This window comes from Capra hircus, chromosome 2 (assembly GCF_001704415.2).
Source record: "Capra hircus breed San Clemente chromosome 2, ASM170441v1, whole genome shotgun sequence".
NCBI classification, from domain to species: Eukaryota; Metazoa; Chordata; class Mammalia; order Artiodactyla; family Bovidae; genus Capra; species Capra hircus.
The window spans coordinates 100,164,528-100,191,921 of record NC_030809.1 but is presented as its reverse complement, the minus strand read 5'-3'; the positions used below and the strand labels follow the sequence as shown (position 1 = coordinate 100,191,921).

At 40.9% G+C, this 27,394-nt stretch overlaps 1 protein-coding gene across 10 annotated transcripts in view; it reads left to right on the top strand.

The window, feature by feature from the left end:
• Positions 1-27,394, top strand: part of RBMS1 (RNA binding motif single stranded interacting protein 1) — a 221,368-nt gene that overhangs the window by 104,328 nt on the left and 89,646 nt on the right. For 6 of the 10 annotated variants that reach the window (XM_018063607.1, XM_018063575.1, XM_018063626.1 and 3 more), the window contains exon 2: positions 19,043-19,218. In XM_018063607.1, coding sequence (XP_017919096.1) covers positions 19,043-19,218 — 176 coding nt within the window. Of the gene's footprint in view, positions 1-17,870; positions 17,898-19,042; positions 19,219-27,394 lie in introns of those variants that run through there. The other 4 variants (XM_018063576.1, XM_018063599.1, XM_018063636.1 and 1 more) reach the window with 3 other exon arrangements.

Here is a 27,394-nt window from a genome sequence, read left to right as displayed (position 1 = left end):
ATCAAAGGATTGCTCATTATATATATAATTGTTGCTTAATTTCTGAGTTTTCTAACTTTTTGTTTGGGCGTGTTTCTCATTACCTACTAGATTGTTTAAGATCTCTGTGTACGTGAAAACTGTATTTCTTTGCAGCATAGTGTTTATGGAGCATAGCATTTTACATGCATTATTTGGGCCACAATATTTGCTGATTTCATTGTCAGGTTTTCTTTAAACATGTTATTTCCTTAATGCATTCAAAACATGAATTCTCATGAAGAGTTTTTCAGAACTACCTCAGTGTGTGAAGTAGAGATGCTTATCAGTCATTATTAGGCAAGAATTTATCAGTGACTGGCACTTCTCTATGTCAGGGAAGGTACATTTCTGCCCAATATGAAGTCGCTGATAAGCCGTCACTTTCTGAAGTTTGTTTTACCACATGTAGTCACACAAACTTAGGTAAGGATTGAGACAGTTTGTAAGATGAACAGATGTGGACTTGACTCCCTGACTCTGAATGGGAAGAGAAAGATGTCTTGAAACTGCGTAGGAGGTGCCCTGTCGAGCACCTTGTTCCAGAGCATGGCTCCCAGCAGGCGAGTTGATGTTTCTTTGTACCCAGTGAAATATATGTAGAACTGAACATTGAATTCCCTCCCTGTCTGTCCAGGGGGAGCCACAAAAACCTCTCACATCTGAGGGAGGGTTAGTAACAAGTGTCAGATAGGGAACCAGAAATTGCTTGAATCAGCTGATGCAAAAGAGGATCTAGAGGGTGTGACCAGAGAGTGTGCAGTTTTAGAATGGGGAGACGCCTTTTCCTGCCGGCAAGTCAAAGGATCAAGTGTCATTTGGAAGAGTTTAAAGAGACCTGGTGGGGAGAGATGGCAGCTACTTTGTGAGTAGGGTAATCACAGCCAGGGTGCTGGGGCTTAAGTGGGCGGAGGCCTCAGTGCCCTGAAGGCTCAGATCAACTGTAGAGACCAGAGGGTTGACCTTCCAGAGTAGGAGGAACACCAGGGTCTTTGAATTTCAAAAGTGTGCTCTCTTGGTTTTATGCATTATGTAGGCATTTCCTCAAGCGTGGTCCCTGGACCACATGCATCAGTTTCCTGGGGTGCTTATTAAAAAGATAAATCACTGGGTCCCACTACCTCGCTTTCTCAAATGCTGCAGGGACATTTTAAGGTCTGTTGGTCCCATCACTTCATGAGAAATAGTGGAAACAGTGTCAGACTTTATTTTTTGGGCTCCAAAATCACTGCAGATGGTGATTGCAGCCATGAAAGTAAAAGATGCTTACTCCTTGGAAGAAAAGTTATGACCAACCTAGATAGCATATTCAAAAGCAGAGACATTACTTTGCCAACAAAGGTCCGTCTAGTCAAGGCTATGGTTTTTCCAGTGGTCATGTATGGATGTGAGAGTTGGACTGTGAAGAAAGTTGAGCGCCGAAGAATGGATGCTTTTGAACTGTGGTGTTGGAGAAGACTCTTGAGAGTCCCTTGGACTGCAAGGAGATCCAACCAGTCCATTCTGAAGGAGATCAGCCCTGGGTGTTCTTTGGAAGGAATGATGCTAAAGCTGAAACTCCAGTACTTTGGCCACCTCATGCGAAGAGTTGACTCATTGGAAAAGACTGATGCTGGGAGGGATTGGGGACAGGAAGAGAAGGGGACGACAGAGGATGAGATGGCTGGATGGCATCAGCGACTTGATGGACGTGAGTCTGAGTGAACTCCTGGAGTTGGTGATGGACAGGGAGGCCTGGCGTGCTGCAGTTCATGGGGTCGCAAAGAGTCAGACACGACTGAGCGACCGAACTGAACTGCACTGAACTGAGGTGACTTAGAAGAATGAGCTTGCTTATAAAGCAGTGATCTTTTAAGTCCAGGGGTGATGCAGGCAGTAGATGGCTGCCAAGTAAGAGAATGACATATATATGAGCAACTAAGTCAAAATCAAGTCCAAAGAAAAATTGAGGTGTAGCTTTCAAGGCCAACATCAGAAAAGCTAACTGCATTTGTCCCTTGGAACCTTGGTTGTCCAGACCACTGGACCAGCTGGACTGGTGCATATGAGCCATTCTGTGTTTCTGTAGGAAACTGGAAATAGTTTCAGAGGTCAGTCTGTAGAAGTGCTGAGCCAGCCAAGATGCAGGGCCAGGCATAAACCTCAGGGACCGGATGAAAATCTTCAAAATCTAGAATACAGAAAGCTTTTTCTTTTTTTATCCCCTAGTCGAGTTTTTGCCACACATGTTTTTTTAAGTAGCTGCCTAGGGTGTGTATGTGTATTGAGGGGGTGGAGGAGGTATGTATACTGCTAGCTGTGTGTACTTGTTCGGGAAGAGGCGATTGCTGAGCATCTCAGAGGTGTACTTGATGGGGAGAGGCGATTGCTGAGCATCTCAGAGCCCACATAGCTGTACGTGTGTGTGAGAAGAGTGAGCTTCCATTTCTCTTGTTTTGTTGACTCTTTTCCTCAACATCTCTGCTCTGCATACTGAGTGGACAAGACTGCCATGGGCAGCAGGGACAGGAAAGGTCCCAGGACTCACACCATTGCTAAGCCTCCCCCCACCAGCTGGACAGCTGTCCGATCAGAAGCAAGTACAGGACCAGTCAGCCCATCAGACAGTATCACCCAAGTGCATCTTTTCTTCTTGCTAAGCCACAGTCCGCAAAACTTGGCAGTTCCTGTTAATTTTAGTAAACAACAGTTGGTTATTAAAACCTCTTCCTAATAAAATTTAGAGATTTACCCAATTCTTATTCAGTCTACTCCTTAGGGAACAGGGCGAAAAGAACCATTAAGATAAAAGGAATGGTTACTGTCATCTCGCTTGCCTCAGTGGTTCCCCTATCATGACCACCTCCTCAGCCCCATTTACTGCAGCTGCTGGCAGTATTTTGATATTTTTCACTTCTATATTGACAGTCACCCATAGCTCTATCTCTTGCCAAGAGAGAAAAAGCAGCCAGGGAAGACAAGAGGTGGGGTTAGTCTTAGGATTTGATAAACCAGACAGAAAATATCCTGAGATGAATTTGTTGAAAACAGCAACTTGTACACCATGTAGAAAATATGCTTCTCAATTCTTCTGATGACATCCAGCTGGGAAGAGTGGTGCACTACTGAGAATATCAATTAGCAAAAAGTACCAGCCCACTGGAAGATAGGTACCTGTTAACAGAAAGAGCGTAGATGGGAATAAGTAATCATAAAATCGTGCAGTTCAGTGGAAAAAAAATAAATAATGAGGGAAATTGAATACAACTCGGTATGTGAAAAGACCTGTATGGTGGTTTGACCATATATGAGTATTAGCCAACTAATTTAACTGCTTAGAGCACTAGGGTTGTTTTACCTACAATTAATAAAATTTGAGTATTTAAATTGAGAAGTGAAATCATCCTGTTGCATGGATATTGAAAGTTCTCATCCAGAAGTTCATCTGTAACTTGAAATTTTAAAAATTAGAACGCTTCCCCCCCCCCCACAGAAACATTGTAGTCGATAAGTTGGTTCCTAGGTTTGCCAGTCAAAATGTTATTAGCAATAGCTAGATTCCCATGTTAGCCCCAAAGCCCAAAATCTTCTAATGGAATTTGAAAACTGGTGGTGGTGCCAGCTTCAATTCTGAATCTCTGGTGAGCAGAGGCTTGTCATATGATACCTTCAGTAGAGGAAGAAAATACCTTTCTTACTTCTAATAATCATAGTGAAAAATGTAAATTGGATGGCCTTTTGCACTCTCCCGCCTGTCTCTCTGAAGGTTGAACATAACAAAAATTAGGCACCTCTAATGGAACAAATGTAAGTCTTTAAGTTCCCTTGCTGATGCTCATCTCAACTGTTTTAGATGATGACTATTTTACCACATCAGATTCAGGAAGTTTGGGGATTTTAAGAGAGGCCCCAACCCAAACGCATCTCTAGTTGGAATTTCAAGTGATAAAACTAACCCAAATGGAGAAGCTCAGGGAGTAGGAAAGGTTTGGTTAGGCCAGCCTTCCCAGGGAGCCTTTCCTGGGTAATCAGCTCCAGCAGTTCCCCTTTCCTTTGGCAGCTTCTTCCACTTTTGAACGCACAGGGTAGTTTACATTTTCAGTTTTCTCCATTCTCTTTACTGTAGCTTTGCAAAGGAGCCTCAGAGTAGGAGGGGAGGGGATTGAGGAGCTGCTTACCTATACAAGTCAGTTTCAAGCTTAGGACTGGTGGTGTCTGTACTGGGCAGAACCCTCTGGGTACCAAGTTGAGAGAGAGACACTGAGAAAGATGAAGTCAAATGTAGCTGGAAGTCATTAAGTGCGTCTTCCAAGCTTGGCGTTTTACTGGAGGCCCAGCAGTGATTAGTGTGAGTCTTCATAACTACTCTGTGAGCCAGAATAGACAGTATCACAGTAGAATCCTTAATTTTTTCTTGGCTGCATGGTACGGTTTACAGGATCTTAGTTCCCCAACCAGGGATTGAACCCAGGCCCTCAGCAGTGAAAGTGCCAAGCCCTAACCACTGCCAGCGAATTCCCAGTATCATCCTTATTTATAGATGAAGAGATGAGATTCAGTTGCCATTTCCTTCTCCAGGGGATCTTCACCACCCAGGGATCAAACCCATGTCTGCTAGATTGACAGGCAGATTCTTTACCATCAATATAGTGGTACTGACATAACTTTCTATACATGTTTTGATTATATAAGTACATTTAAGAGAAGTCTGATTAGGAGAGTCAAGATCAGCCTTTAGAGAAGGTCACTTCAGTGGGTTGAATAGTGGCTCCCAAAACGCGTGTCTAACCAGAAATCCAAAATGTGACTTAATTTGGAAATACAATCTTTGCAGATAAAATTAGTCAAGGATCTTGAGATTAAAAAGTATTAATAGAATTAGAGTGGGCCTGAAATCCAATGACCAGTGTCCTTATAAGAAGAGGAGAGGACCCAGAGAGACCCAGAGAGGTGGCTGTGTAAAGGTGAAGTCAGGTTGGAATTATGCTAACTTGAGAAAAGGAATGGTAGGAGCCTCCAAAAAACTAGAAGAGACAGGGAGGGAGTCTGCCTTCGAGCCTCCAGAGGGAGCACTGCCCTGCTAACCCTTGGTTTCTGACTTCTGGCCTCCTGAGCAGTAAGAGGATAAACGTCTATTGTTATAAGCCATTTGTTGTTGCTGTTGTTAGTTGCTCAGTCGTGTCCGACTCTTTTGTGACCCCATGGACTGTAGCCCACCAGGCCCCTCTGTCCATGGCATTTTCCAGGCAAGATACTGGAGTGGGTTGCCATTCCCTTTCTCCAAGGGCTCTTCCCTACCCAGACATCGAACCCACGTCTCCTGTGTCTCCTCCGGGGTCTTCTTGGCAGACAGGTTCTTTCACCACTGAGCCACCAGGAACACCATGTAAGCTACTAGGTTTGTGGTGATTTGTTATAGAAGCCCTGGGAAACTAATACAGCCATTTCCCACTTTCTCTTCATTTATAGTTTACCTTTAGCTTTGGTATGGCTTAATGTCCATATGTAATGTTTCAGTTACTACACAAATGTAAGTTTTAAATTTCCTGATAGAAACTAATGACATTTAAATTGTTTTAAGATGGTGATACTTATTATTTAATTAACTTTTTTTAAAGAATTGAGGTTCATTTCAAGGAGTAGCTTTTTCTTTGTCTAATTTTTTGAAAGGCACACTGCAGTTGAAGGTATGGCGGGAACGGTTTGGAATTCATCTGAGAGAATTTTATCAAACTACTCAGATGATTCCATTAAGAAGTTAGTCCTCTAAGTAACTCTCTGTCTTACACTTCTCTCATGTTAAAAATCAATTAAAAGGATTGGAGTGAAGGTGTCATTTTTCAATTGAGCGTCTAATAAAGCAAATCCTGGCAAGAATGAATAACAACTGCCTGACCAGATGTGGCCATTACCGAAGGCAGGAGGATCCCAGAGTGATTACATCTTCTTGAAGGTTTATAGTAATTCTGATTAATCTGTTTTGAAAAGACAGATACCCACATATCTCCTGTATCCAAAGGAAATAAGATTAGGATTATTAGGACTCATCTTTTTCGCTAAATTATAATTCTTACTATCAATCATAATTTGTCTAGCGTCCCTGGTGTTTTTGAAGTCGAAACTAGGAATTTTAAAAGTCCACCTGTCAGAGTTGGGAAATTGTCCCAGAGATGCTTCAAGTCTGGATTTCAGTGAAAACAGAGATCTTGTTTCAGCTACGAAAAGGCTATGATGGATGCATTTTGTCCCAGATGTCAAACTCCTTTCTCAGACAGTTAAGCTCTACCCATCATCTAGCCCTGGCCAGCTCCTCTCACCTCTTTACACCCCAGAGGTGTTCAGCGCGCCACACTTAAAGTCCTGCTACGGTTCCATGGTTTCTAACGTGTGTCAGTCTGTGTTTCCTCCCTTTCCACCCGCAAAAAGCGCTTGGTCCAGGCGCTGTGCTGTGCAGGGTGGGATAATCAGGCAGGATGTGGTTACATGTCCTCAAGGGGCTTACAGGCCAAGGGAGGAGATTTATTCTTTAATTCAAAGGTAGAAATATCTTTAAATATTTTTAATATTTAAAAATAGAAAGTGTTAAACGTTTGTTAAAATTAAAATACTGTGTATTGAGAAGACCTAAAAGAAAGCATGTGGCCTGAGTGTTTTGTAGTGATATTCTTTCAGAGTCACACTGTACTTTTGGGATTGCGGTAAGGGAGGACATATCACTAAGTTTCACCATTCTTGTAACCACTTTCTTGAGCCAGAAACCTTCAGTTAATCTTTTATTGATGGACGTTAGGAAGATTTTTAATATGACATAGGCAAACTATGCCAGCAGAGGTCATTTTCTTAAGGCTCCCAACTCAGTGAAACTCAAGGATACACCCTCCCTTACCCGCATTTTCTCTCTGCCGAGCTCCTAAGGAGGTTGTCAGGCAGACCATATTTCACATCCAGACTGCTACCTCCTCCATGATGCTGGGAAAAATCTCCTAACTTCTGTTTTCTCAGCTGTAACATGGTGAAAATCATACCTCCTTAATTGTGATTTAATGAAAAAATACATACAAAGCCTCTAGCTTGGTACCAAAAAACACAATAAACGTTCAACAGTGTTAGGAATCAGTACAGTAAATAACACTCAGTTTTCTAGAAAAAAATGTTTGCAATAAGTTGTCATGGTTTGAAATGGTGTTTTCCCTTTAGTTTCTGCTTGTTTTGCTGTTTTAAAAGATTGTCTAGATAAATTTGACAGTAAAACGATAAAATATTATAGCCCCAACTAAAACAGGTAAACAAATGTGTAAGCCTCCTCCCCTCAATTAAGAGAAAAATATTCTTCTTGGCATTCTGTCTAATGAGCCTTTGCACATCAGCTAATATTGCAAGACATACTTGAATTTTGTAAGAAGAATGAAGATGAAGTTAGAGGCTCCAATGCAGGCAGAGTTTCCATGTGTATTTCTGGGGACAGCAGAGTGAGATAACCTGTCTAAGATTTTAATGGATAGGTTCTGGCTTCAGTATTTATAATTTATATATTACCTTTTGAAAAATGTATCCAGGCAGGATTAAATGATCTTTTAGATCTGTATCTCCTCCTAATTTGCTTGGTAATGGAAGTTCTCCTAAAACTAGGGTGATGTTTTAACTTGAACAATTCTTACATAACTGGGAGCAGCTACTGGGTTGCAGAGATGAGCAGAGCAGTGGCTGACTGGCACCCTCCGTGCCATGAGGTTAGAACAGCCCCCTCTGGTTTCCCTGGCGGGAGTGTAAAGAAGGCAGCTTGCCCACTCATTCCTATTTTTTTTCCCTCATACTAGAAGTTATAATGCCTGGTTCTGACCTTTAAAAAAAAGAAAAAAAAATCTACCATTCTTCCTTTGTTCTGTGCCCTGATTTTTAAATTGGGCAGAGAGTACTGCTTGGGGATTAAATCTATTCCAGAATGTAAAGGAAGTATCCAAAGACTTGAATTTAAGGATTTGTGATGTTGTCTATAGGGAGAAATAGAAGTTTTAAAGCTGTTGGTGTTCCCCTCCTGCATTTTTTTTTTTTTTTTTTTTTCTGTTTCAACGAAATGAGCTGGTAACGCACAGGTTCTCTGAGGTTCCTCTGCAGCTAGCTGCTTTGTGTTCACACAGTTCGGAGAGCCTAGGAGATCCTAGGTGGCTGCAGGTCGCACCTGAACCATTCCTGTCTGCTCTGTCAGGGCAGGGGTTCACCTTCCCTGTCCTGTGCTGGCAGTGCTCATTGGCTGCTTTGAATTAGATGGGGTGGATGCAGAGAGCTGGTCCCTCCTTCCTGGTTTCTGGAGTGTGGAGTCTCCTGAAGCCAATTTCCATTTAGGTACAATTGTCTTCATAAATTTTTTTAAAATAATACTTCTTTGTTGATGAGTAGGAAGAAATGGTGTCATTTTCTTGTGCATTTAAAGGGCAGAGATTTATATAGCCCACTTTGGGTTCTTGTCACTAATAAGTTAGATTAATCTGGGATTATGATTGAGAATGAAAGATTGCGTGTTTGGTTTTATGCTGCAAAGGTAAAGGGTATATGCTAGTATAGTGAAACTAGACGAGAAGAAAGGGGGATGGGAAGACGCAAAGGAATGAGTAAGACCTGTGCTGCTGGGGGAGAGGTGACCCCCACACCGGGCCCCTCAAACTCACAGAGGTTCCAGGTCTCGTTTCTACCGAGAATTAGAACATGATTCCTACTGTCCAAGGTTTCTTGGAAAAGAACCTCCTTCTGAAGTTTTCAGTTTTCAGTCAGTTTCAGATGAATGGATGCTTTGTGATTAACTTGAGCAACAAAAAATAAAAAGGTCTTCAGGAAGATTAATAGGTTAACTTTTTTCTTCTTGAGCAACAACTCCCTACTTTAAACAAAGAGTATTATGAAATAATTTTTCTTTTGAAAGAGGAGTCATGTCTGGTTTACATAAATACTGAAACCATTTCCCACATTCCACTTAACTGCAGAATTAAGATGTGGATTAGATTATCCACTTCAGAAATGATGAAGAGAGGTGTGAACCTTGCCAGAATTTGGGTCAGTTTCCTACAAAGGCCCCCAAGTACCCCAGGGCTGATGCCATCAGTCCTGAAGTGATGAGACAGCAGTGGTGCACGGGCTGGCTCCACAAGACAGAGGAGAGTCTCCAGGCTGCTGGAAGCAGTGGTGGTTTAGTGGCTAAGTCGTCTAACTCTTTGTGACCCTGTCGACTGTAGCCTGCCAAGCTTCTCTGTCCATGGGTTTTTCCAGGCAAGAATATTGGAGTGGGTTGCCACTTCCTTCTCCAGGAGATCTCTTCCACCTAGCCATTGAACCTGGGTCTCCTGCATTGCAGGCAGATTCTTTAACTGCGTGAGCCACCAGGGAAGCCCAATAGATATTCAGATATACAAGAGAAATACAATGTGGAAGAAAATTGTCCCTGCAAAAAAGCAGAGAAATGCCTACCAGGTTGAAAGAGATACAGTTCTTTGAAGTATACTGGTGAGCTGCTGGGAGCAGGTTTATCCTAACTTTTTGGGCTTCTAAAGGAAAACCTACTCATCTTAGAGAATTATATGAGTATAAGCATTGTGAAGCTTTGGGATAAAACCAAACACTGGAACACATGAAAGGAGAATCTCACAAATCTCTGTTTTCTTTGTAAGAGAACTGAAGGTTGAAGTTGTTTGCTTTAAGTGAGTGACATACACAGGGGGACTAGACAGTGGGCAGACAATTCTAGTGATTTTTTAGAGGGTTTTAATCTAAGCTTATTAAATTGCCAGTTGACCCTTAATGTACTTCTCTGACAGCAAGGCAGCAAACTGCTATAGTTCATCTATTTGATTTATTTCCTTGTAGATGGTACAGATACTGATTGTGTTAGTCACAAATTTTTAATATAGACATGAAAATAACAATGGTAGCATTCATAGAATTTTTTAGGGATTTTTGAATGATAAGTTTAATAGATAGTGTGAGATTTTTTTGAGGGGGGATGGTAAGTAGAAACACGGACAGCTAGGTAAGCCATTTAAAATATGAGATGTATCAGAGGCAGTACAAAATATACACTTTTTCTATGATGCCTTAATAGGGCTAGCATATCAATTTTCCTTTACAAGACTCATTGACAAAACTTGGCATGTGCTGTCATAATTGCTGCAGTACTTATGGCAAATAAGGCTGGTGCCTTTTGACAGCAGTGGTGGGAAGAGAGACTTAGTTCTGCCTTGAATTAGCTGTATAACACTGGACGTACATATGCTTTGACCTCTCTGGACCTCAGAGGGGTTTCCTGAAAAGTAACAATGAATTAAATCAACGTTTATCAACACATTAACAGTCAGGTCTTCCTGCATAAAAATAAAAATACTGCCCCTGTCTCCACTCCTGACCCATCTTTTAAGTTTCCGCTATACTTCCTGTTGAGAATTACTGGACTGCATGATCTCTGATGCCTCTCTCAGCTCTGGAAAGCAGAAGAACAGAGGTTTTCATCTTATTTTGTGGATAGGTAAGCCTTGCTCCTTCTTAAAGCTGGCAAGGGGCTTTTCCAAAATGCCTCCTTTCTCACCAGGAGGACACATTGCCTTGAGTCCTGCCTTGTGCATGGGCAACACCCAGAGAGAAGCTTGCTAGAACTGCAGAATCTTGGCTCTACCCAAATGGCTGAGTCAAAATCTGCATTTTAACAATGCAGATGATTCCTGTGCACAACAGAGTTTGAGAAATGCTGCAGAGCACTGTTTTGTAACCCACAAGTGGCAATATTAGTGGGATCTGAAATCAATTTAGTAGGTTGCTGCCAGCATTTCTTATTCAAGGAAATAGACAAGAAAAGATAGTATTAATGGCACATCGTCTGTGGTAAAGGACAATAACTATTTCACAAAATTTTTGTTTCAGTTTTAAATATCTGCGCCTGTACGTGTATACAGGGTTTCACTCTCAGGCCAAAAGTTAATTAATTTTTAGGTGGATCTCAGGCAAAAGGCGGGTAGGGGGAAGCCCCTGTGCTTTGTCTCAAGACAGTGTATCTCAGAGACAGTCATCTGTTTCCTCCCTCTCCTCACAGATAGGTCAAGATATGTACACAGAGATACATAATAAAGAGCTGTCCTTAACACTAATTATCTGTATTGCGTCAGATGTAAACTGCTGAATTGTGCCATGAGAAAGAAATGTGTGACTTAATTTTTTTGAGTTGTATTAACTCAATTTTTTTTCCTGTTGATGTTTTACTTTGAGTGTATACAAATCACAACACTGTCAGATAAGATTTCATTTTTTTTTTTGTAATGATTATTATGGGAAGATTTCAGATACTTGTTCGGTTTCCTGAAAGTAGAGAGAATGCTTTTTTCTCCAGGGCCTAATTTGTGAAACCCATAATGCTCCCAGCTTATTCATATGTCCCTTTGCATCTTGAGAAAAAAAAAGAATACCTTGAATAAATTCATTTGGGGGTTTTTTTTTTGGGTAAGCTGGCTCATAATCACTTTTTAAACTTTATGTTTAGTTAATCACTTTACAGTACTTTCAGTAAGTATTGTATAGTGTGAAGAAAGTATATTTTTAAATAGGTAGTTTCCACCCTGAGGACTTTGCAATCTCAGCGATAATTCTTTACTTACAAGAAATGCTAGAAGATACAAACTGTACTGTACATAGACTTTTAAAAACAGATGGAAGGAAGTTGTCCGTGCCGGCATGCTCACTTCATTGGGGTGAAGCAGGAAATTCAGGCTTTGCAGAGGTGTTCTGAGCTGTCATGATAAAGGTAACCCCACACTTCCCTTAGGAAGTTTCCTTTTTTTTCCAGTTTATTTTGAGTAAAAAGGAAGAGTCTGTTCTTGTCCCTTCACAGGGCTCTGTGTCGAGGAACATAATGGGTGTGGATTTGAAAATTCTTCACTTGAGACCCAGAATGAGAATAAAAATACTCCATGCACCTGCTTTCAGAATCCAGAAGACTAATCCGTTTTGTACCTGCAGTTTGGCAGGATTTTTTGTTTACCGTGTGGAACATAGCTGGTTGTTAGGAATGTTCTTTTAGGGTGATTTTGAAGGTATTACATGGTCCTTGTTATATGTGAGATTAAATAGAATATGAAATGCAGCTTTTTACTGATTACCTATTGAAACAAAGAGATATGAGGCTGTTAACCAACATAAAGTCTCAGTAGGTCAACATTATTAAGGCAACTTCAGCTATAATATTCTCACCATAAGACCACCCTGGCTCTGAATATGATATTTTAAAAACTTGTAAAATTTGTTTCTTTAAACTTCAGTTTTGATTTTAGTATAGCTTCCATGTTTATAGTATTTCCTCATAAACGTCTGTGACTAATAGGACTCTGTGCTTGGCCTGAGTGATGTAGGGAGTTGGGACCACATTGCAACTCCTGTCTGTCTTTAAGCTGTGCCTGTAGCTTCTCAGGTCTACTGATTCAACCTCTGACTCCATTTCTCAGCTAGTGGCACAGGTCAGTAAGAGTACCAGGAACCTGGCCGAGTTTGGTCATGATATACCTTAGCTGGAGACAGCAAGAAGCATTAGCCAGCCTTAGAATCTGGAAGTAGAGGGGAGCTTAGAAATCACCCAGTCCAATCTGCTCATTTCCCAGGTGAGGAACTGTGAGGTCCAGAGATGACATTCCCGTTACTGGCCAAGACAAGATTGGAATCCAGATATTTTTCCATTCAGTCATTTTTCGTGCCTGTATACCTTTTTATAGAGAGGAGGGGGAAGAATTTCCTTTGTTTTATGTTTTCCACAAGCTATGCTCTTCATTTATCATTTGAATTTTCTTTTCTCCCTGTGAGCCTGAACAGTCACGTGTGGCTTGCCATCCATATTCTGTATTGATTTCTAGGTAATCTTGCTGCCTTTCTAGTGTCATCCCGCTGTCCCTTCTTGTCCGCAGCAGTGTCATCACCCTGTTCTGGCGTGTACCCTTGAGCCAACCAAGGTTGGGCTTTTCCCCGGCTTTCGTTAAAAATGCTCCATCCTATCTGCATCTTTGTTGGCACTTCTCTCCCCGCACACCCGTCACTTTCAGCAACTGCCCTTCCTCCGGTTTTAATGACTTGCCATTAATATGCAGCTCACTTAGCCGTCTGCCCCCTTGGTGAAGCCTTCTTCAGCCTTTCTGCCCCAGGCCCTTTCATCCCTGATCTTGCCTTGGTTGAACTATAACTATTTTTAGAAACCATACCATGCCACACCATTAAACGTGATGCAGCTAAGGGCAGATAAAGGAGCCCACTGTTAAAAGCTTTTCCTTCCTAATGAATGTGCTTTCTGGTAAGGAAGTTTTGAGCCCATTGCTGTAGGCCCCTCACAGTTTTCTGGTGAATAACTTATGTTTAATACCTTCAGTTTGATATCTTAATGTTGATGTTTGTGCTTTTTAAAGACTGTTTTTTAAAAGCAGTTTTAGGTTTACAACGAAACTGAGAGGGAGATTGAAAGATTTCCCACCTGCCCTGGCTGCCATACATACATTTACTCCCTCCATTGTCCACAGCAATCATCAGAATAGTACATTTTAAAATTTCAGTGCACATCTTAAATTTATTTTTTTTTACCCAAAGCTTAAGAAAACGATGCCTAGGTAAAGATATTTAGGACTTAAGAGATTTATAGGTAGAGATTGCAGCTTTACACTTAAGGATCAGATTTGATAGGTATCTTAGAGAATATTAATTATAAAGTCTTAGAAATTTTTACTTTTAGTTCACGTAACAACGTGAACCTCTTTGCTTCAACAAACACAATCCAGCAAAAAATACTGAATGATCTATTGCTCAGTTTCATAGTTTGAGGCTGCAAAGTTTATTTCCAAACAAGGGACAGTGACAGTATGAGAGCCAGTTCATTAGCTAATTAGCTTTGTGATCTTTAGCTTTGATATCTTGGCATCCAGTGGGATCAACTGATATCTGCCCATTTGTCCTCCTTCCCACGTGGTGGATGTTGAGTAAGACCTTGCATGTGTGAAGGGGCACCATTGTTCTTAGTTACTGCTGGTGCCGTCCTTTCGCCTCCAGGCCCACCCGGAAGAACATCTGCTTCCTGACCAGCTTCTCATCTCTCACTAACTCACCTCCCACTTCTCAGCTGTGTACTTTCCCAGCTGCCTGTGCCAGAAACTTTCTTTCTCAGCCATTATTCCTAGCCCTTTTGGAGCCACTCAGATGTCTAAAAGAAAACAAACCAACAAAAATGCCCTGACAGTGGTGAAAATTGGCCCATTCAATTATTAAATTCCCTTTACATATTGAAAGTTTAGAGAGAAGAACCATTATACAGAACTAGTCTGGTAGACAGTGCCTTTGTATAGTACTCCATTCATGCCAGGCTTGATATTATACTGTTTCCTGGAGAAATGATAATGTCTGTGACTCCAGTCTGCTCTCAGGAGTGACTGTGGTGATTATTGGATAAAGAAATAGTTGAAGTGGTAGACCTCCCTGCTGTTTGATAGTGGGTGTCTATCTGTCCCTGTGTGTGTGTGTGTGTGTGTGTGTGTAGGGGTGGCAGGGTGGAGACAGGGATTATGGACTATAATCTTAAACTATAAGGATGACAACCTTAAAGAAGACTTGAGGGTAATTAAAAGGGAGGTACTAGATTTCCTTTCCCTTCAAAATATATTCTTAGGGAAGTTACTAAATGGGGAGGTAGGGGTGGGGGAAGAACCACTTCAACTGTAAAATTGGTCAGAGCACTATTCTTGAGCCTATTAGAAATAGGAAGGAAATAAGACAATAGAATTTATAGTGACCAGTCTTTAATTGTCTTTGCTGAATAGAAATCTGCAACAATGTACATGATTACCGATATATTTTTAGTTCGCACACAGCTAATCCCTTGAAAAAATACTTTTAGACGCATTTATACAGAAGAGGCTTCTTAGTGTGCGTTGGAATAGGGCTGATGTGATGGGAGTGAAATAGATTTACCGTATGTATAGTTGTTGTGTGCCAGGAGTCTTTTAGTTTAGGAGGTGAGTGGGCCTTCCTGCTTTGATGGAGGCATCAGAGCTGTCCACACAGGAAGTCCTCCCTGATTGTGGTCCACACAGGAAGTCCTCCCTGAGTGCTGAGAAGCACTCTTCCTGCTGATGCCACACCCACTCCTACAGGGAATGCAGAGAAGCTCTGCTAACAGCCACCCAATTATTCACCATCACCTCTGCATGAGAATTTAGCCCAGTTATTAATGAATGTTATTGTGAAAACTGAATTAGCTTGTTTTTCCCCTTGGATGACAGTTTGCTAGGTATATTGTTGGCCTGAACTGAAGCAGTGAGATTAGGCCAGAGAAGACTGGGATAGACTTCTCAGCTCTTGTAGGATGTGCTGTCACTTAGTGGTGGTCATTCAACCATCCAGTTCCTTAAATAAATAGGTTGAATTTGTGAAAATTGTCTACACGCTTCATCCAGTGGGTGAAAGGTTGGTGGCGGGGGAGGGGGGTGTCTTTTCAAATTTGGGGGCAGCTTAGGGATCTTGAGAGGCAAAATGTAAAAGGACAGCCAGTAATGGAAATGGAGTTTGGTAAAGTATCATCCACTTACAAGCTTTTTTCCTCCCCGTAAGTTTGCTGTTCATGCTGTTGAGGCATGTGACTGTAAAATGTTAACTGCTTTGAATTGATCAGCAGGGTCCTAACTAAGGTAAAGACTTGTCAGGGTTTGTATTTCAGTCTGGGAGTGAGGGTTTCATTCTTTCGTTGAGTGGAGGCTTCCTAAAATGATGACTCTGTTGTTCATCTGTAACATGCTGTAATTTTCCAAAGTTGTTCGCAGAATTCTTTTAGTGAAAAGATCTATAAAGGTAGAATCTTTAAAACTGACCTTTTAAAAGATTTCCTTAAAAAAAAAAAACCAAAACACAAGCTGACTTCTGTGATCATTAAATTAACTTAAAGGCACTTTTGACATTTTTTTTAAAGTGCAGCCACCGATGGTATTAAGTATCATATTTCAGAGAAACTGGAATTTAGTCATTTAACTTGTAGGAAGGATGAGCACAGAAAAATGAAGTAATACAAACAGCACATTTAGGATATGGACAGTGTTTCAGATGCCACTTAGGACACAGATTAAGGGCTTTGACTTTTTTTGTCCAGCAGACCTGAGTTCAAATTCCAGTCCTGCCACCTACTAAAAGTGTGACCTATGACACATTACTTAATGTCTCCCGAGACTCAGTTTCCTGATCTTCAAAATGCGAAAACAAGAATGCATCTGTCTCGTTTGGATTAAGTAAGATAATACATGCACAGCACACGGCACAGTGTCTGTCACATATGAAACATGCAATATTTGGTAGTAATTATTACCCTGCTCTTACAGTTATCATTAACCAATTCTGAATATTTTGGAATAAACTCCTTTATTGTGTTTGAATTTTCTTCTTTGAACATGTGTCCAGTCTTTAACTTTTTAATTTCGATGAGTTCTAAAAACTCAGTCTTTGGTCTAAAGTTTTAGAAAATTGACAACCTGGACTAATTTAATGCTTCTTCTCTTTAGTCATCAGCCATTTGTGACAGTTGCTATTAGGATACATTTGAATTTAAACTTGGTCACCAGGATTCACCAGAGACCAGTCATCCTCCTTGAGATGCATTCAGGAACCCCCTTCTCCCACCTGGGATAGGAATGCTAGGAGATTTCTTTCCCCCAGAGAGTAAGTTGAAGAGTTAGTGGGGAGGGACAGAGGGTATTTGCTCCCCACCTACTTCCCAGAGTAGGAAAATATTACTGTCATAAATAGGGAGGCCTGTCAAAGATATATTAGATCAGCTATGTAAATCACAGTTCTACTTCTGCCAAATACGTGAATAAAAGCCTACTTCTTGTCCAAAAAAATCTCCTGATAAATCATGCCCCCAGGTGTTTCTTTTAACGATAGAAAGTCCATGCCTGGCACTCCACTTTCCACCCCAGAGAAAAGCAGAGGCAAGAGCCAAGGCCAGCTCGGAATGCAGTCTTTCAAACACCTAACGGTTCACTGGCTTTGCATGGCATCCCCCTGAGAGGTGGGCGTTGACCCGAAATCCACAGCTTCTGTCAGACCCCTGCAAGGCTTACCCAGGTGAGCACATTGCCTTCCCCGACTGCCACACTGAACACACCAAGTCTTACCAGGAAAAACAGTGTGTTTGTGGCAAGGACCAGGTTCTTGGACGTTAATCAGAAGTGATTTAAGAAAAATTTGATTCTTGCCTAATCATCTACAGCTGTCAGTGTAAATCGAAAGCTAGGGACAGAGAGGCAGATGTGTGGGTTACGTCCCAGTCCCCCTGCTCTTCACTGAAGAAAGAAAGGAGGGGCACCTGGCTGATTGCAGGTGTCAGCCAGCAGTTATATTGAATGACCTTGGAGCAGGAACACAGACCTCTCTGTGGGCCGGATGGGGGTCTGCAGTGCCAGCAGAGACAGTGCAAGAGACAAGGCTTAGTTTATACCTGGAAAACAATTCTTACCTCTTAGAGAAACACGAGGGATGACAGGAAAGGGTTTGAGTTCACGTGCTTATTAAGGGCATAAATCAAACAGATTTGATAGGATATGAGCTCAGGCAGGTTTCATTGGGGTTAAGCATTGCTGATATTCCTGGTTCAAGTTCAGCCTTCATTAATACATTGACTATTGTTAACTCTTCTGGCAACACTCCTTTTTGAAAAACAATCCTTTGAGATAAAGTGGTGTCTGGGCTGTGATTTTAGCAAGGACCCTGGGGAGTGAGAAGAAAAGTCTGTATAGTATACGTTTCCTGTCTAGATCCACGAGGAGCCCCATGCCCCCAGGATATTGTGGCGTTTGGATGGCCAAGGCAGTGCCAAGTGGGACAGTCTATCCTGGGGCGCTGAGATGGCCAACAAGGTGAGCAGGGTTGTATGTATTGCCAGAGGTCTGCCTTTTGATATAAAGAGGAATTGAATTGTGTCTTAGATATGCTTTATTTTCTTGTTTGTGGTAGTAAAAGTCCTAAGGTTTGACATTTTGGATCCATGTCTAGTGACTAATTTTACATCTTCAAACTGTTGTTCAGTGTCAGTGATGTCCTTTATTAGGACCATGTTGGTTAGTCTTATTTATTATTTAGAAGATGGGAAGTGAAAAAATTCCTGTCCTGGTGTGAAACTGCAGAACGTTTGCCGTGAGAACACTTCAGGGTGTGCTCACTCGCATCTCACACTGAACCATTTCACTTCTTCAGAGGTCATGTGTGTGGCACGGGGACAGAGAACTGTGGTTTCTTTCAATTGGTTAACAATTATCTGGTGTGAGTACATTTTCAGACAGGCTTCCTAGGTGGCTAAAACCACACTGAGCCCTGGCTTGCAGGCTTTACAGAAGTTACGTTGGTTGCTGCCAGGCCTGGGAATGTGTCCAGCTTCTGCACCGTTCTCACAGGGGTTAAATTTCACAAGGTTAGCCAGAGCGAAAGGCAGCTGACCTGTGAATCTTATCCAGATGTCTCAAAGAAGCCGTGGGCCTGTCTTAGCACGAGGTGTAATCTTCGTTATTTGAGCATCTTGACTGAACTCTTTAACTTTCTGATACTTGAAGAGTAATCCTTTTTTCTTTTTTGATCGCTAAGAATCATCTCAATAAAATTGTCAGCAACTTTCAATCAAGTGTTTTTCAGCGTTTGAAAACCTTTTCAAAAGTCCAGTGACTTCTGAATGACTGTGTATTAAAATTTTATTGCATAACTTTATGCAAGTTCACTTTGAGTCTTGAATGTATTCCTTAAAGTATGTGAAGAAAATCTTACAAAATTTTAGTCTTATTTCAAGGGCATGTAGAGAATGAGTTGTCCTATTATTAATTTCATGTTGAAGGAGAGAAATCTTTTGCAAAATGAACAGATCTTTTTTAAGATGTAAATTAAAATTATGTAGTAAAGTAGCTGAAGATAATCTGTATATATATATATCTTGATTTGCAGATCTTGCAACCTCTGAATGGTGCTGAACACAAGTTCCATGGAGCATTCTAACGCTGTGGTCTTTGTTTTCCAGCAGTCTCTGGTCCCAGCCCATCCTATGGCCCCTCCCAGCCCCAGCACCACCAGCAGTAATAACAACAGTAGTAGCAGTAGCAACTCAGGATGGGATCAGCTGAGCAAAACGAACCTCTATATTCGGGGACTGCCTCCCAACACCACAGACCAGGACCTGGTGAAGCTGTGTCAGCCGTAAGTAGAGGTTCTTGTTTTTAGCTCCTAAATACCTCCTTGATCATATTACAGAGTGGTATAAATTGTGTTTTAAGAGAGGTTTAGTACAAATCTGTGAATCCTCATTATGGCCATAGTTGACAGAGTTTCTAAGTTTTGAGTCCTTGGACACTTTCTCAGTCAGCATTAACATCAACAGGGTACCTATATAACAAAATAAATTGGAACATTTTCTCAGTAGAATTTGCCTTTGTTGGCACATGAGAAGGAGAATGTGAATTATTTAGAAACACGGCTGGTTCCTTTTGAGGAGTGCTTTTGTTTTTGTGGAAGCACATCTGGGGGCCAATAGGTCTCATCCTTAAGAGAAGCTTCAGTTGTTACTGTTTGTCAGAAAGGCAGTTACCATCTAACCTAACTCTAAATGTGTATAAACTTAATTCCAGTGGGGCAGCGGTGATCTGTCTTCACTCACGCCTGTAGTTTTGTGGTTCATGTTGCTCACCCTCGGCTCTGGACACTCATTCCTCAAGTTCTTATTCCTCTTCTTGCTGCCGCCTTTGTTGTGTCCTGGGAAGAGATGTATACATGTGTATTACTTTGTTCCAAAGGAAATGTACATTCTATGCTAATGTTGTCAAGGAATAGCATAGAAATATGCTACTTGGCTGCAATTGCATTAACTCACTAAGAAAGCACTAATTTAAACCAAAGAGCCAGAAGCAAAGACTAAAAACCGCTAATCACTTTAAGCTATAAAATCCTGCATATGCAGCAGCATCTTTTATTTACCCAAAGACAATCATGGTCCTTCACAAATGGAATTTTATGTAACTATGGAAAAGGATATCCACTAAAGAATGTTTCCTGTTCCCTGAAAAGTATTTCCATTTCTAAACATCTGATTAATAGCATCTTATTTCCATTATCCTGGGTAAAATATAAATTTATTACTTCTTGCTTTAAGAAAAAAAAGAATCTTAAAGCTTACTTGGGCAGCGTTTCCAAACCGGAACTAAAAGTAACATCTGGCTTTCCATCAGGAGTGGTGGTGGTTTTGCTCTGTTTTGTTTCTAGAGAGGAGTGTGGGACGGTGAGAGATGACTTGTCAGGATCCAGAGAGCCTTTTGACGACCATCGCCCTCAGCACCCTCCCTGGGCCTTTCCCATGTAGCCCTTCTCATCAGCCCCTTTGGACTTGGACTGCAGCCTTTGCTTCCAGGGCAGTGAAATAATGTCCCTGTGCTCAGGATGACTTTGAAAGCAAGTCTGGCTCCTGGGGTTTGTCCTGCTGACCAGAGTCAGAGGAACTCTGCCAGGCGCGCCCTGCCCTTTTGCAGCTGTTCAAGACCACAGATAGGCCTTTTGCTATCTTGTCTGCTGCTGGCCTTTACCAGCATCTTCCTATGGTTTTGCAGCATAATTACAGGTAGATAGAGCACCATAACGTCTAAGGAGCTAAAAATGCAACTTCGTAGGGAACAGTAGAATGAAGATAAGCCTCACATGTGTGAGGTCTAAGAGAAGGGGGAAAGATTTCTGAAGACAAATTTTTCCTTCAGCTAGTTTGGAAGCACGTAAGGTGAGTTTTAACACAAAGAAGATAGAATTGAACAACCATAATAGAATACCATTTTTTTATGTACAGTAAATTCTATATTCAAAAAATTAAACTGGAAGGTTTTTTGTTTTTTTTTTTTAAGCTGAGTTAAATCATGTCCCAATGCAGCAGAAGAGCATTTGATCATCTGTCCTAGATAATTCATCCTCTTTGACGAATGTGGATTTTCTCAGCATGTGTAAACATCAGTCTCTTTGCTGTTATCGATAGCAACAATAACAGTTTGCCACTTACTTTCTCCTATCATTTGCAAAACCCCAAGTTTGATAGTTAGCTCCAGTGATAGTTTTCTTTATGTATTATACAGAGGCAAAACACACAGTAATAGAGAACTCATGTCAATATCTGTTGAGAGCTTCATTCCATTTAACACAGAGCATCTAATAAGTACCAGATTTGTCTTGTTGACAATTTTGTGTCTCAGAATGTAAAGAGAGCAAAAAAGGGCATTCCTGTTCTGGAGTTGATTGTTTCCAATAAAGAATAGCTAGTTGGCGACATGGAAGTGACAAGAACTCTTATGGGAAAGTGACTCATCCTCGAGCTTAAAAAACCCAGTGGATGTAATTAGAGAGTTTTTAGAAAAGTTTCAGGAGCTTCTCAGAAAAGATAGGTGTAAACTCATAGCTCGAAAAAAGAAAAAATATATTAGAAATAAAAATTCAGCACTGTAATTTACAAATTGACCTGATGAGCTGAATTATAGGAGGGGCAACAGTAGAAACAAATAATTTGACTCTCTAGAGGACTTGTATGTTTTAGAGGGTTATCTAACAGGTGAATGGAAAAAGATGCCTAGGAGCATTTGTAATAGGGACTCAATAATGTACAAACAATGCATGAAACCTAAAGGCAAGAATGACGTGAGGGTTGTGAAAACTGGCAAGAGAAACCAGAAGTATTTTTAAAATGCTGTGTTTGGAGTAGAATATACAGATGCTATAATGTTAGAAAAAATGACGGTGAAAAAGCAGATGTCAACACAAAGATGACGGTGGAAAAGCAGCCTCTTTCCAAGTTACAGAGGGACTCAGGACAACGTGAAGAGAAGGTCTGCATGGCTAAGAGGAAGGGGGCTCATGCTGGGGGGCCACCAGTTTAGGTCACTTGAAGGAGACTGGCCTCAAGGACCAGCAGGGATTGACACTGGCGATGGTGGTCAGGTGACTCGGAGTAAGAGTAGGTCCACCTTCTAAGAGCATTTGATGCAGGCAGCTCGGCAGCCCTAGCTGACAGCATCTCGTCTTCATGACTTTCTTACCCACAGTATAAAATCATGGTAGTCAAGGTGGCAAATTTTTGGTACCCCAGAGTTACCTACCACAGTGCTAAGCAAGTACCTCATTCTGTCAGTAGCCTGTATAATGGGTCAAATGATGCTTATATCAGGAGGTGGTGATTAGAACTAAATCGAGTAATATAAGCAAAGGAACTGGTCCACATTCTAGGACCATCGAAACTCATTTGTAATTGAACAAATATTTGTCTCCCCATGACTGAGCCCTTGCTCCTCATAGTCCCAACTGCTGAATTACATTTTAATTACATATAGTTCTACATCTTAAAGTAAGAAGGAAATACCAGATTCTGATCCTGAAGGCTGAGAAAGCCAGGGCACTGGACAAAATGCCCATAGGCTGCATTGACAAAAACCACCAGCCTTCTGTCCCTGGAGCTTTTTGGGGGAGCTGGAGGAGGGGGAAAGTAAACACTAGGTTCATTCTCGTTGCCACTCATCCATGATTTAGTCCTTGTCATAATGATGTAAAGTCCTTTATTGTGTCCAAACTATTTTTTTCTGAAAATTTAAAAACAATATTTGGTGCAAGGTTTGGTACATAGTTTCTTCCTGGTTTGCAGTAGGGGCGGATATGTGGGTCTCTGCTGGCTGAGGCTAGACATTATTGTGGTATTGACATCACATGGAAGGGTCTACATAACTCGGTGTATCAACAGCTTCATGGTGGTAGTGGTTTAGTTGCTGAGTGGTGTCTGACTCTTGTGACCCCATGGGCTATAGCCCACCAGGCTTCTTTGTCTATGGGATTTCCCAGGCCACTGGAGCGGGTTGCCATTTCCTTCTCCAGGGAATTTTCCCTACCCAGGGATCGAACCCAGGTCTCCTGCACTGCAGGCAGATTCTTTACCAATTAAGCCAAAGGAAAAACAGTGCATTGATATTGAAACAAAATGAGATGTTTCTACTCTTCCTACCTTCTGTAACCTTGCTCTCATTCCCAAACCAGTCCTTGGTCAAACAGTTGTTTTTTTTTCCCCCCTTTCATTCAATAGATATCTAATTCATTTCACAATGAAATAAAGCATGATTTTTATATAAATATAAAATTAAATTTAGCTTGTTATAGCCTAGTACTAATTAAAAGGAAATATTTTTAAAGTATGATTCCCTGGTTGTAATACCCAGTATATTTTCATTTCCTAGCCCTTTGTTTTCTGTTCTCTGCAAGTTTTCCTTATTCTTTTGAATACAATGCAACTCTTAAAAAGGCAAAGCAGAAAAAGCAGGACAGATCAACAGAGGCAGACATAAACAGCCAGCCCTAATTTGAGACAGAATAAAGTAAATGTTATAATCTGTGCAGTGTTGTGGGAGGAGTCAGAAGACGGTTTCATTAACCTCAATGCCAGGGAATTGGGGTTGTTTCCAGGGAGGAGATGATGCTAAACCAGAAAGAAGGAAGATTTCATGCAGGATGGAAATAATAGTGTCCTCCAGGCCTCTGAGAGGACCCAGGAGATGTGAGCATGCTTGGGTGTTTAAGAAAGCACAAAGAGCACTTCCTGGCGCATAACTGTCATTTAGCAGTTGTTTGTTAGCCAGGGCTTCTGGTGTCCGGAGTCGGGAGAGTGGGTGTAGAGCAAAGAGAAGCAGGCTGGTAGCATATTGTTAGCACTGAATAATAAGCTAAAACTTTTGGAGTTTATTCTTTAGTCACAGAGGAGAAGCTGGCTCTTGGAGTGAAAGAGAAACACAATTCTGTGTTTCCTTTTTCTCTCTTTCTCAAAATGGTAATTATGCCAAAAGTCAACAGGTTGGCTTGGAGAAGGGGGCTCTCATAAGTCAAGTTAACATGACCCTCATTTGGGGCTGTAATGAAAGATGGAGGGGAGGGGCACCCTAGAGACAGAAACCCAGGGTCTGAAGCAGGATTTAAAATGACTGTAAGGTTTTATCTCTGAATAAAATGAAAATGTGAGTTGCACTTAACTGAGAGAGAAGACATGAAGCGCATACACACTCACTGATTCTCTCTCACACCCTAAACTCCAGCCTTCCCTGTGTTCCCCAGATGTGGCCATACTTTTATTCATTCATGCAACCTACAAACAGCCCCCACGAAACTAAATACTCTCCTGAAACCACTAGTTTTTTGTTGTTGTTGTTGAACACTGATGTTAAAAGAATATTTTAAGTTCTGACTGAAAAACTATTAGGTAAATGGAGAACTTGAAATTATAAGGAATAACTCTTTATACATTTCCATCTATCTCTGTAACCAAAATTTCTTAAACAGTCTATCAGCTAAACTTTCTTTTTTCTCTATCCAAGAATAAAATGATCATCCCTTTTATTTCAAAATCATTAGGCTATTTTTAGGGTAAGTTTGGAAGTGAAGGTTTTCTAGTGAGATAAGTTTAGTTTTTTTATGCTTAAATGATCCAGTTTTAACCCTAATATGAAGTTAAACTCTGAAAGTAACAGTAGATCTACCAGACCCACTATTAGGAAATCCCAGGTATATATGAAGTCCATTGGAATTTACTCTGTGAAATGGGAAGACCTTAAATTGAAACAAAACAAACATCCTCTGATGAAGTAGGAAAAATCACCGAAAAGTGATCTGATTCTCACTCACTTTCAAATCGATGAGAAAATTTAAAGCCCGATGATCCAAGGCCATGCAGGCATCCCGAAATGACTCAGTCCAAGAAGCCTGAACATACCCTGAGCTATTAGTGCAGTTACTTTAGAGAAGAAACACATACACCTCACATGCATTTATGCTGGAGTATTCAGGTAACTGCACAGACATCAAAGATATGGGCCAAAAGATTGTATTGCCTACATTCAGTATCATTCTCAAGTCAGGCTTGTGAATCTTACAAACCCAGAGCTTTGGAAGCAGGGTTAAGTGAGACACTGCTCTCTCTCTTTGAAGCATAATTTACCCTTCAAGTGATGTTTCCAGGCAAGTTGAAGTGGTGTCAGCTACTTAGTGGCAGTGGCGGTGGTATTGGTGGTGGTGACAGTGTATTTAATTCACATGCCTCAACAGTAAAGACCCATAGATCATTTTTTTTCTTGGGCATTGACTGCATCTCGGATAATTGAAATTTATTTCAATACTGAAGTTGTATTGTATTCCAAAGCCATTTGAATTTTTAGTTCTTTTTTTTAATTGTATTTTACAAATATACTGAAACTATGTCTAGCAATTTTTTATGTCTTTTCCTTTGAAAGACAGCCAGAAAAAGAAAAGTTAACAGGAACATAGAGTAATTAAAAAAAAAAAGTAGTTCTGTCATTAAGTGTGTGCCTTAAAAAAAAGTGTTATTGACTGGCATACTTAAAAAAAATTCTCCCCAAAAGTCAAGATAAGTTTGCCACAGTTAATCATAGAAAATACATGCCATTTTTCTTTCTGTTGCTATTGTGTAGCTCCTTGCCCATATACAGGTTTTATTTATATAATAAATAACAGGGTTTCTTTTAAGTTCCAGTTGTTTTTGTTCTTTACGCAGGTGACTTTTATCCTCTCAATGATTCTTTCTTCATCGATCTAGAAGATTCTCAAAACAAAATACTAACAGCAATACTTTCTGGGACTTGGTTTCTTTTATTATTCCTAGCATAAGAAGATGACACATAATAACTCAATGAGGACTTAAACCAAGAAAATTGAACATTTTCTGAAAAATGTGATATAAGATGTGTTTTTCAGACTTTATGTCGTGCTTTTAAAAAAGCATGCCAATCTATTGCATAAAAATATTGAGTCACTAATTGTAATTTAACTCTTTCTTCATGGACCATATTCTAGTAAGGGTTTAGTTCAGTTCAGTCGCTTAGTCGTGTCCGACTCTTTGCGACCCCGTGAACTGCAACACACCAGGCCTCCCTGTCCATCACCAACTCCCGGAGTTCACTCAGACTCACGTCCATCGAGTCCGTGATGCCATCCAGCCATCTCATCCTCTGTCGTCTCCTTCTCCTCCTGCCCCTGATTCCTCCCAGCATCAGAGTCTTTTCCAGTGAGTCAGCTCTTCTCATGAGGTGGCCAAAGTACTGGAGTTTCAGCTTTAGCATAAGTCCTTCCAAAGAACACCCAGGACTGATCTCCTTCAGAATGGACTGATTGGATCTCCTTGCAGTCCAAGGGACTCTCAAGAATCTTCTCCAACACCACAGTTCAAAAGCGTCAATTCTTTGGCTCTCAGCCTTCTTCACAGTCCAACTCTCACATGCATACATGACCACAGGAAAAACCATAGCCGTGACTAGAAGGGTATGTGTAGTCAAAGAGAAAAACACGATGCTTTAGACACTGAGCAGGATACATATCATCTTGTGATCTTTTCTTCTAAAAATGGAAGTCATAGCCGATTTCAGAGTTTAGGAGGAACAGTGTGTATTTAACTAAATCTCCTGTTCATCTCTTGGATAAGCATATAGAATTTTTTTCATGTTCATGTTAATTGCTTCATGGTATGAAAGAATTCTGGCACTTTAGGAAATACTTTATGTACAATAGATCTTTGATACGCTAAGATATAATCTGAAGACTTTTGGAAATCCCAGAATTTCACAGACATAATTTCAGCATCAAAAAAAAAAAAAAAATCCCCCACAAATACCTGCTTTCCATTAGAGAACCATCTCTTTCCTACAGCTCTCCTTTTTCTTCCCTTTTATCATTAGAAATGTCAGTTGGCTTTTTTAAAGGGAATGGGCAGTTTTCAGAAATGAACATAATATTGAATCCCTCCTTGAGAATTGCTGCTCCACAATTAGAGCAAAGCCCTCTTGAAATATGGACTCTGGGTCACGGGCTATACTTCTTCACTGGCAACATGATTCACTTCCCTCTGTCTAGGAGTGCCCATGATTCAAATACATACCACAGCAAAACTGAAAATTACTACAGGTCAGCGACATTCAGTGTCATCACAAGCAGTTGAAACCTCAAGCATTAGGTATTGCCCCATACCTGATGTATACCTGCATTTGATACTTTGGCAGAAAAATCTCAGTTATGTCTGTTTTCTAATTTATCCTCTGTGTGATATCTGCTGGTTGACATGGATATGTAGAGCTCTAGCCAACCCTCCTTATTGTCTTTGGCCTTTTTCTTAAGGATTTCTTTGTATTGTTCCTGGGCATAATTAAGAGCCTTCTCTCCTGTATTACCCAGATACTGCACATGCTGATAGCAGATCAGTTTCAGTGTTAGCCTGAGCAGAAGTTAATTGGCAAACCAGCCCTGAAGATAAAGGCTGTGCCACATGAATTTTTACCGAAGCACCCTCTCCTTCTCTGTAAGAGCAGATAGA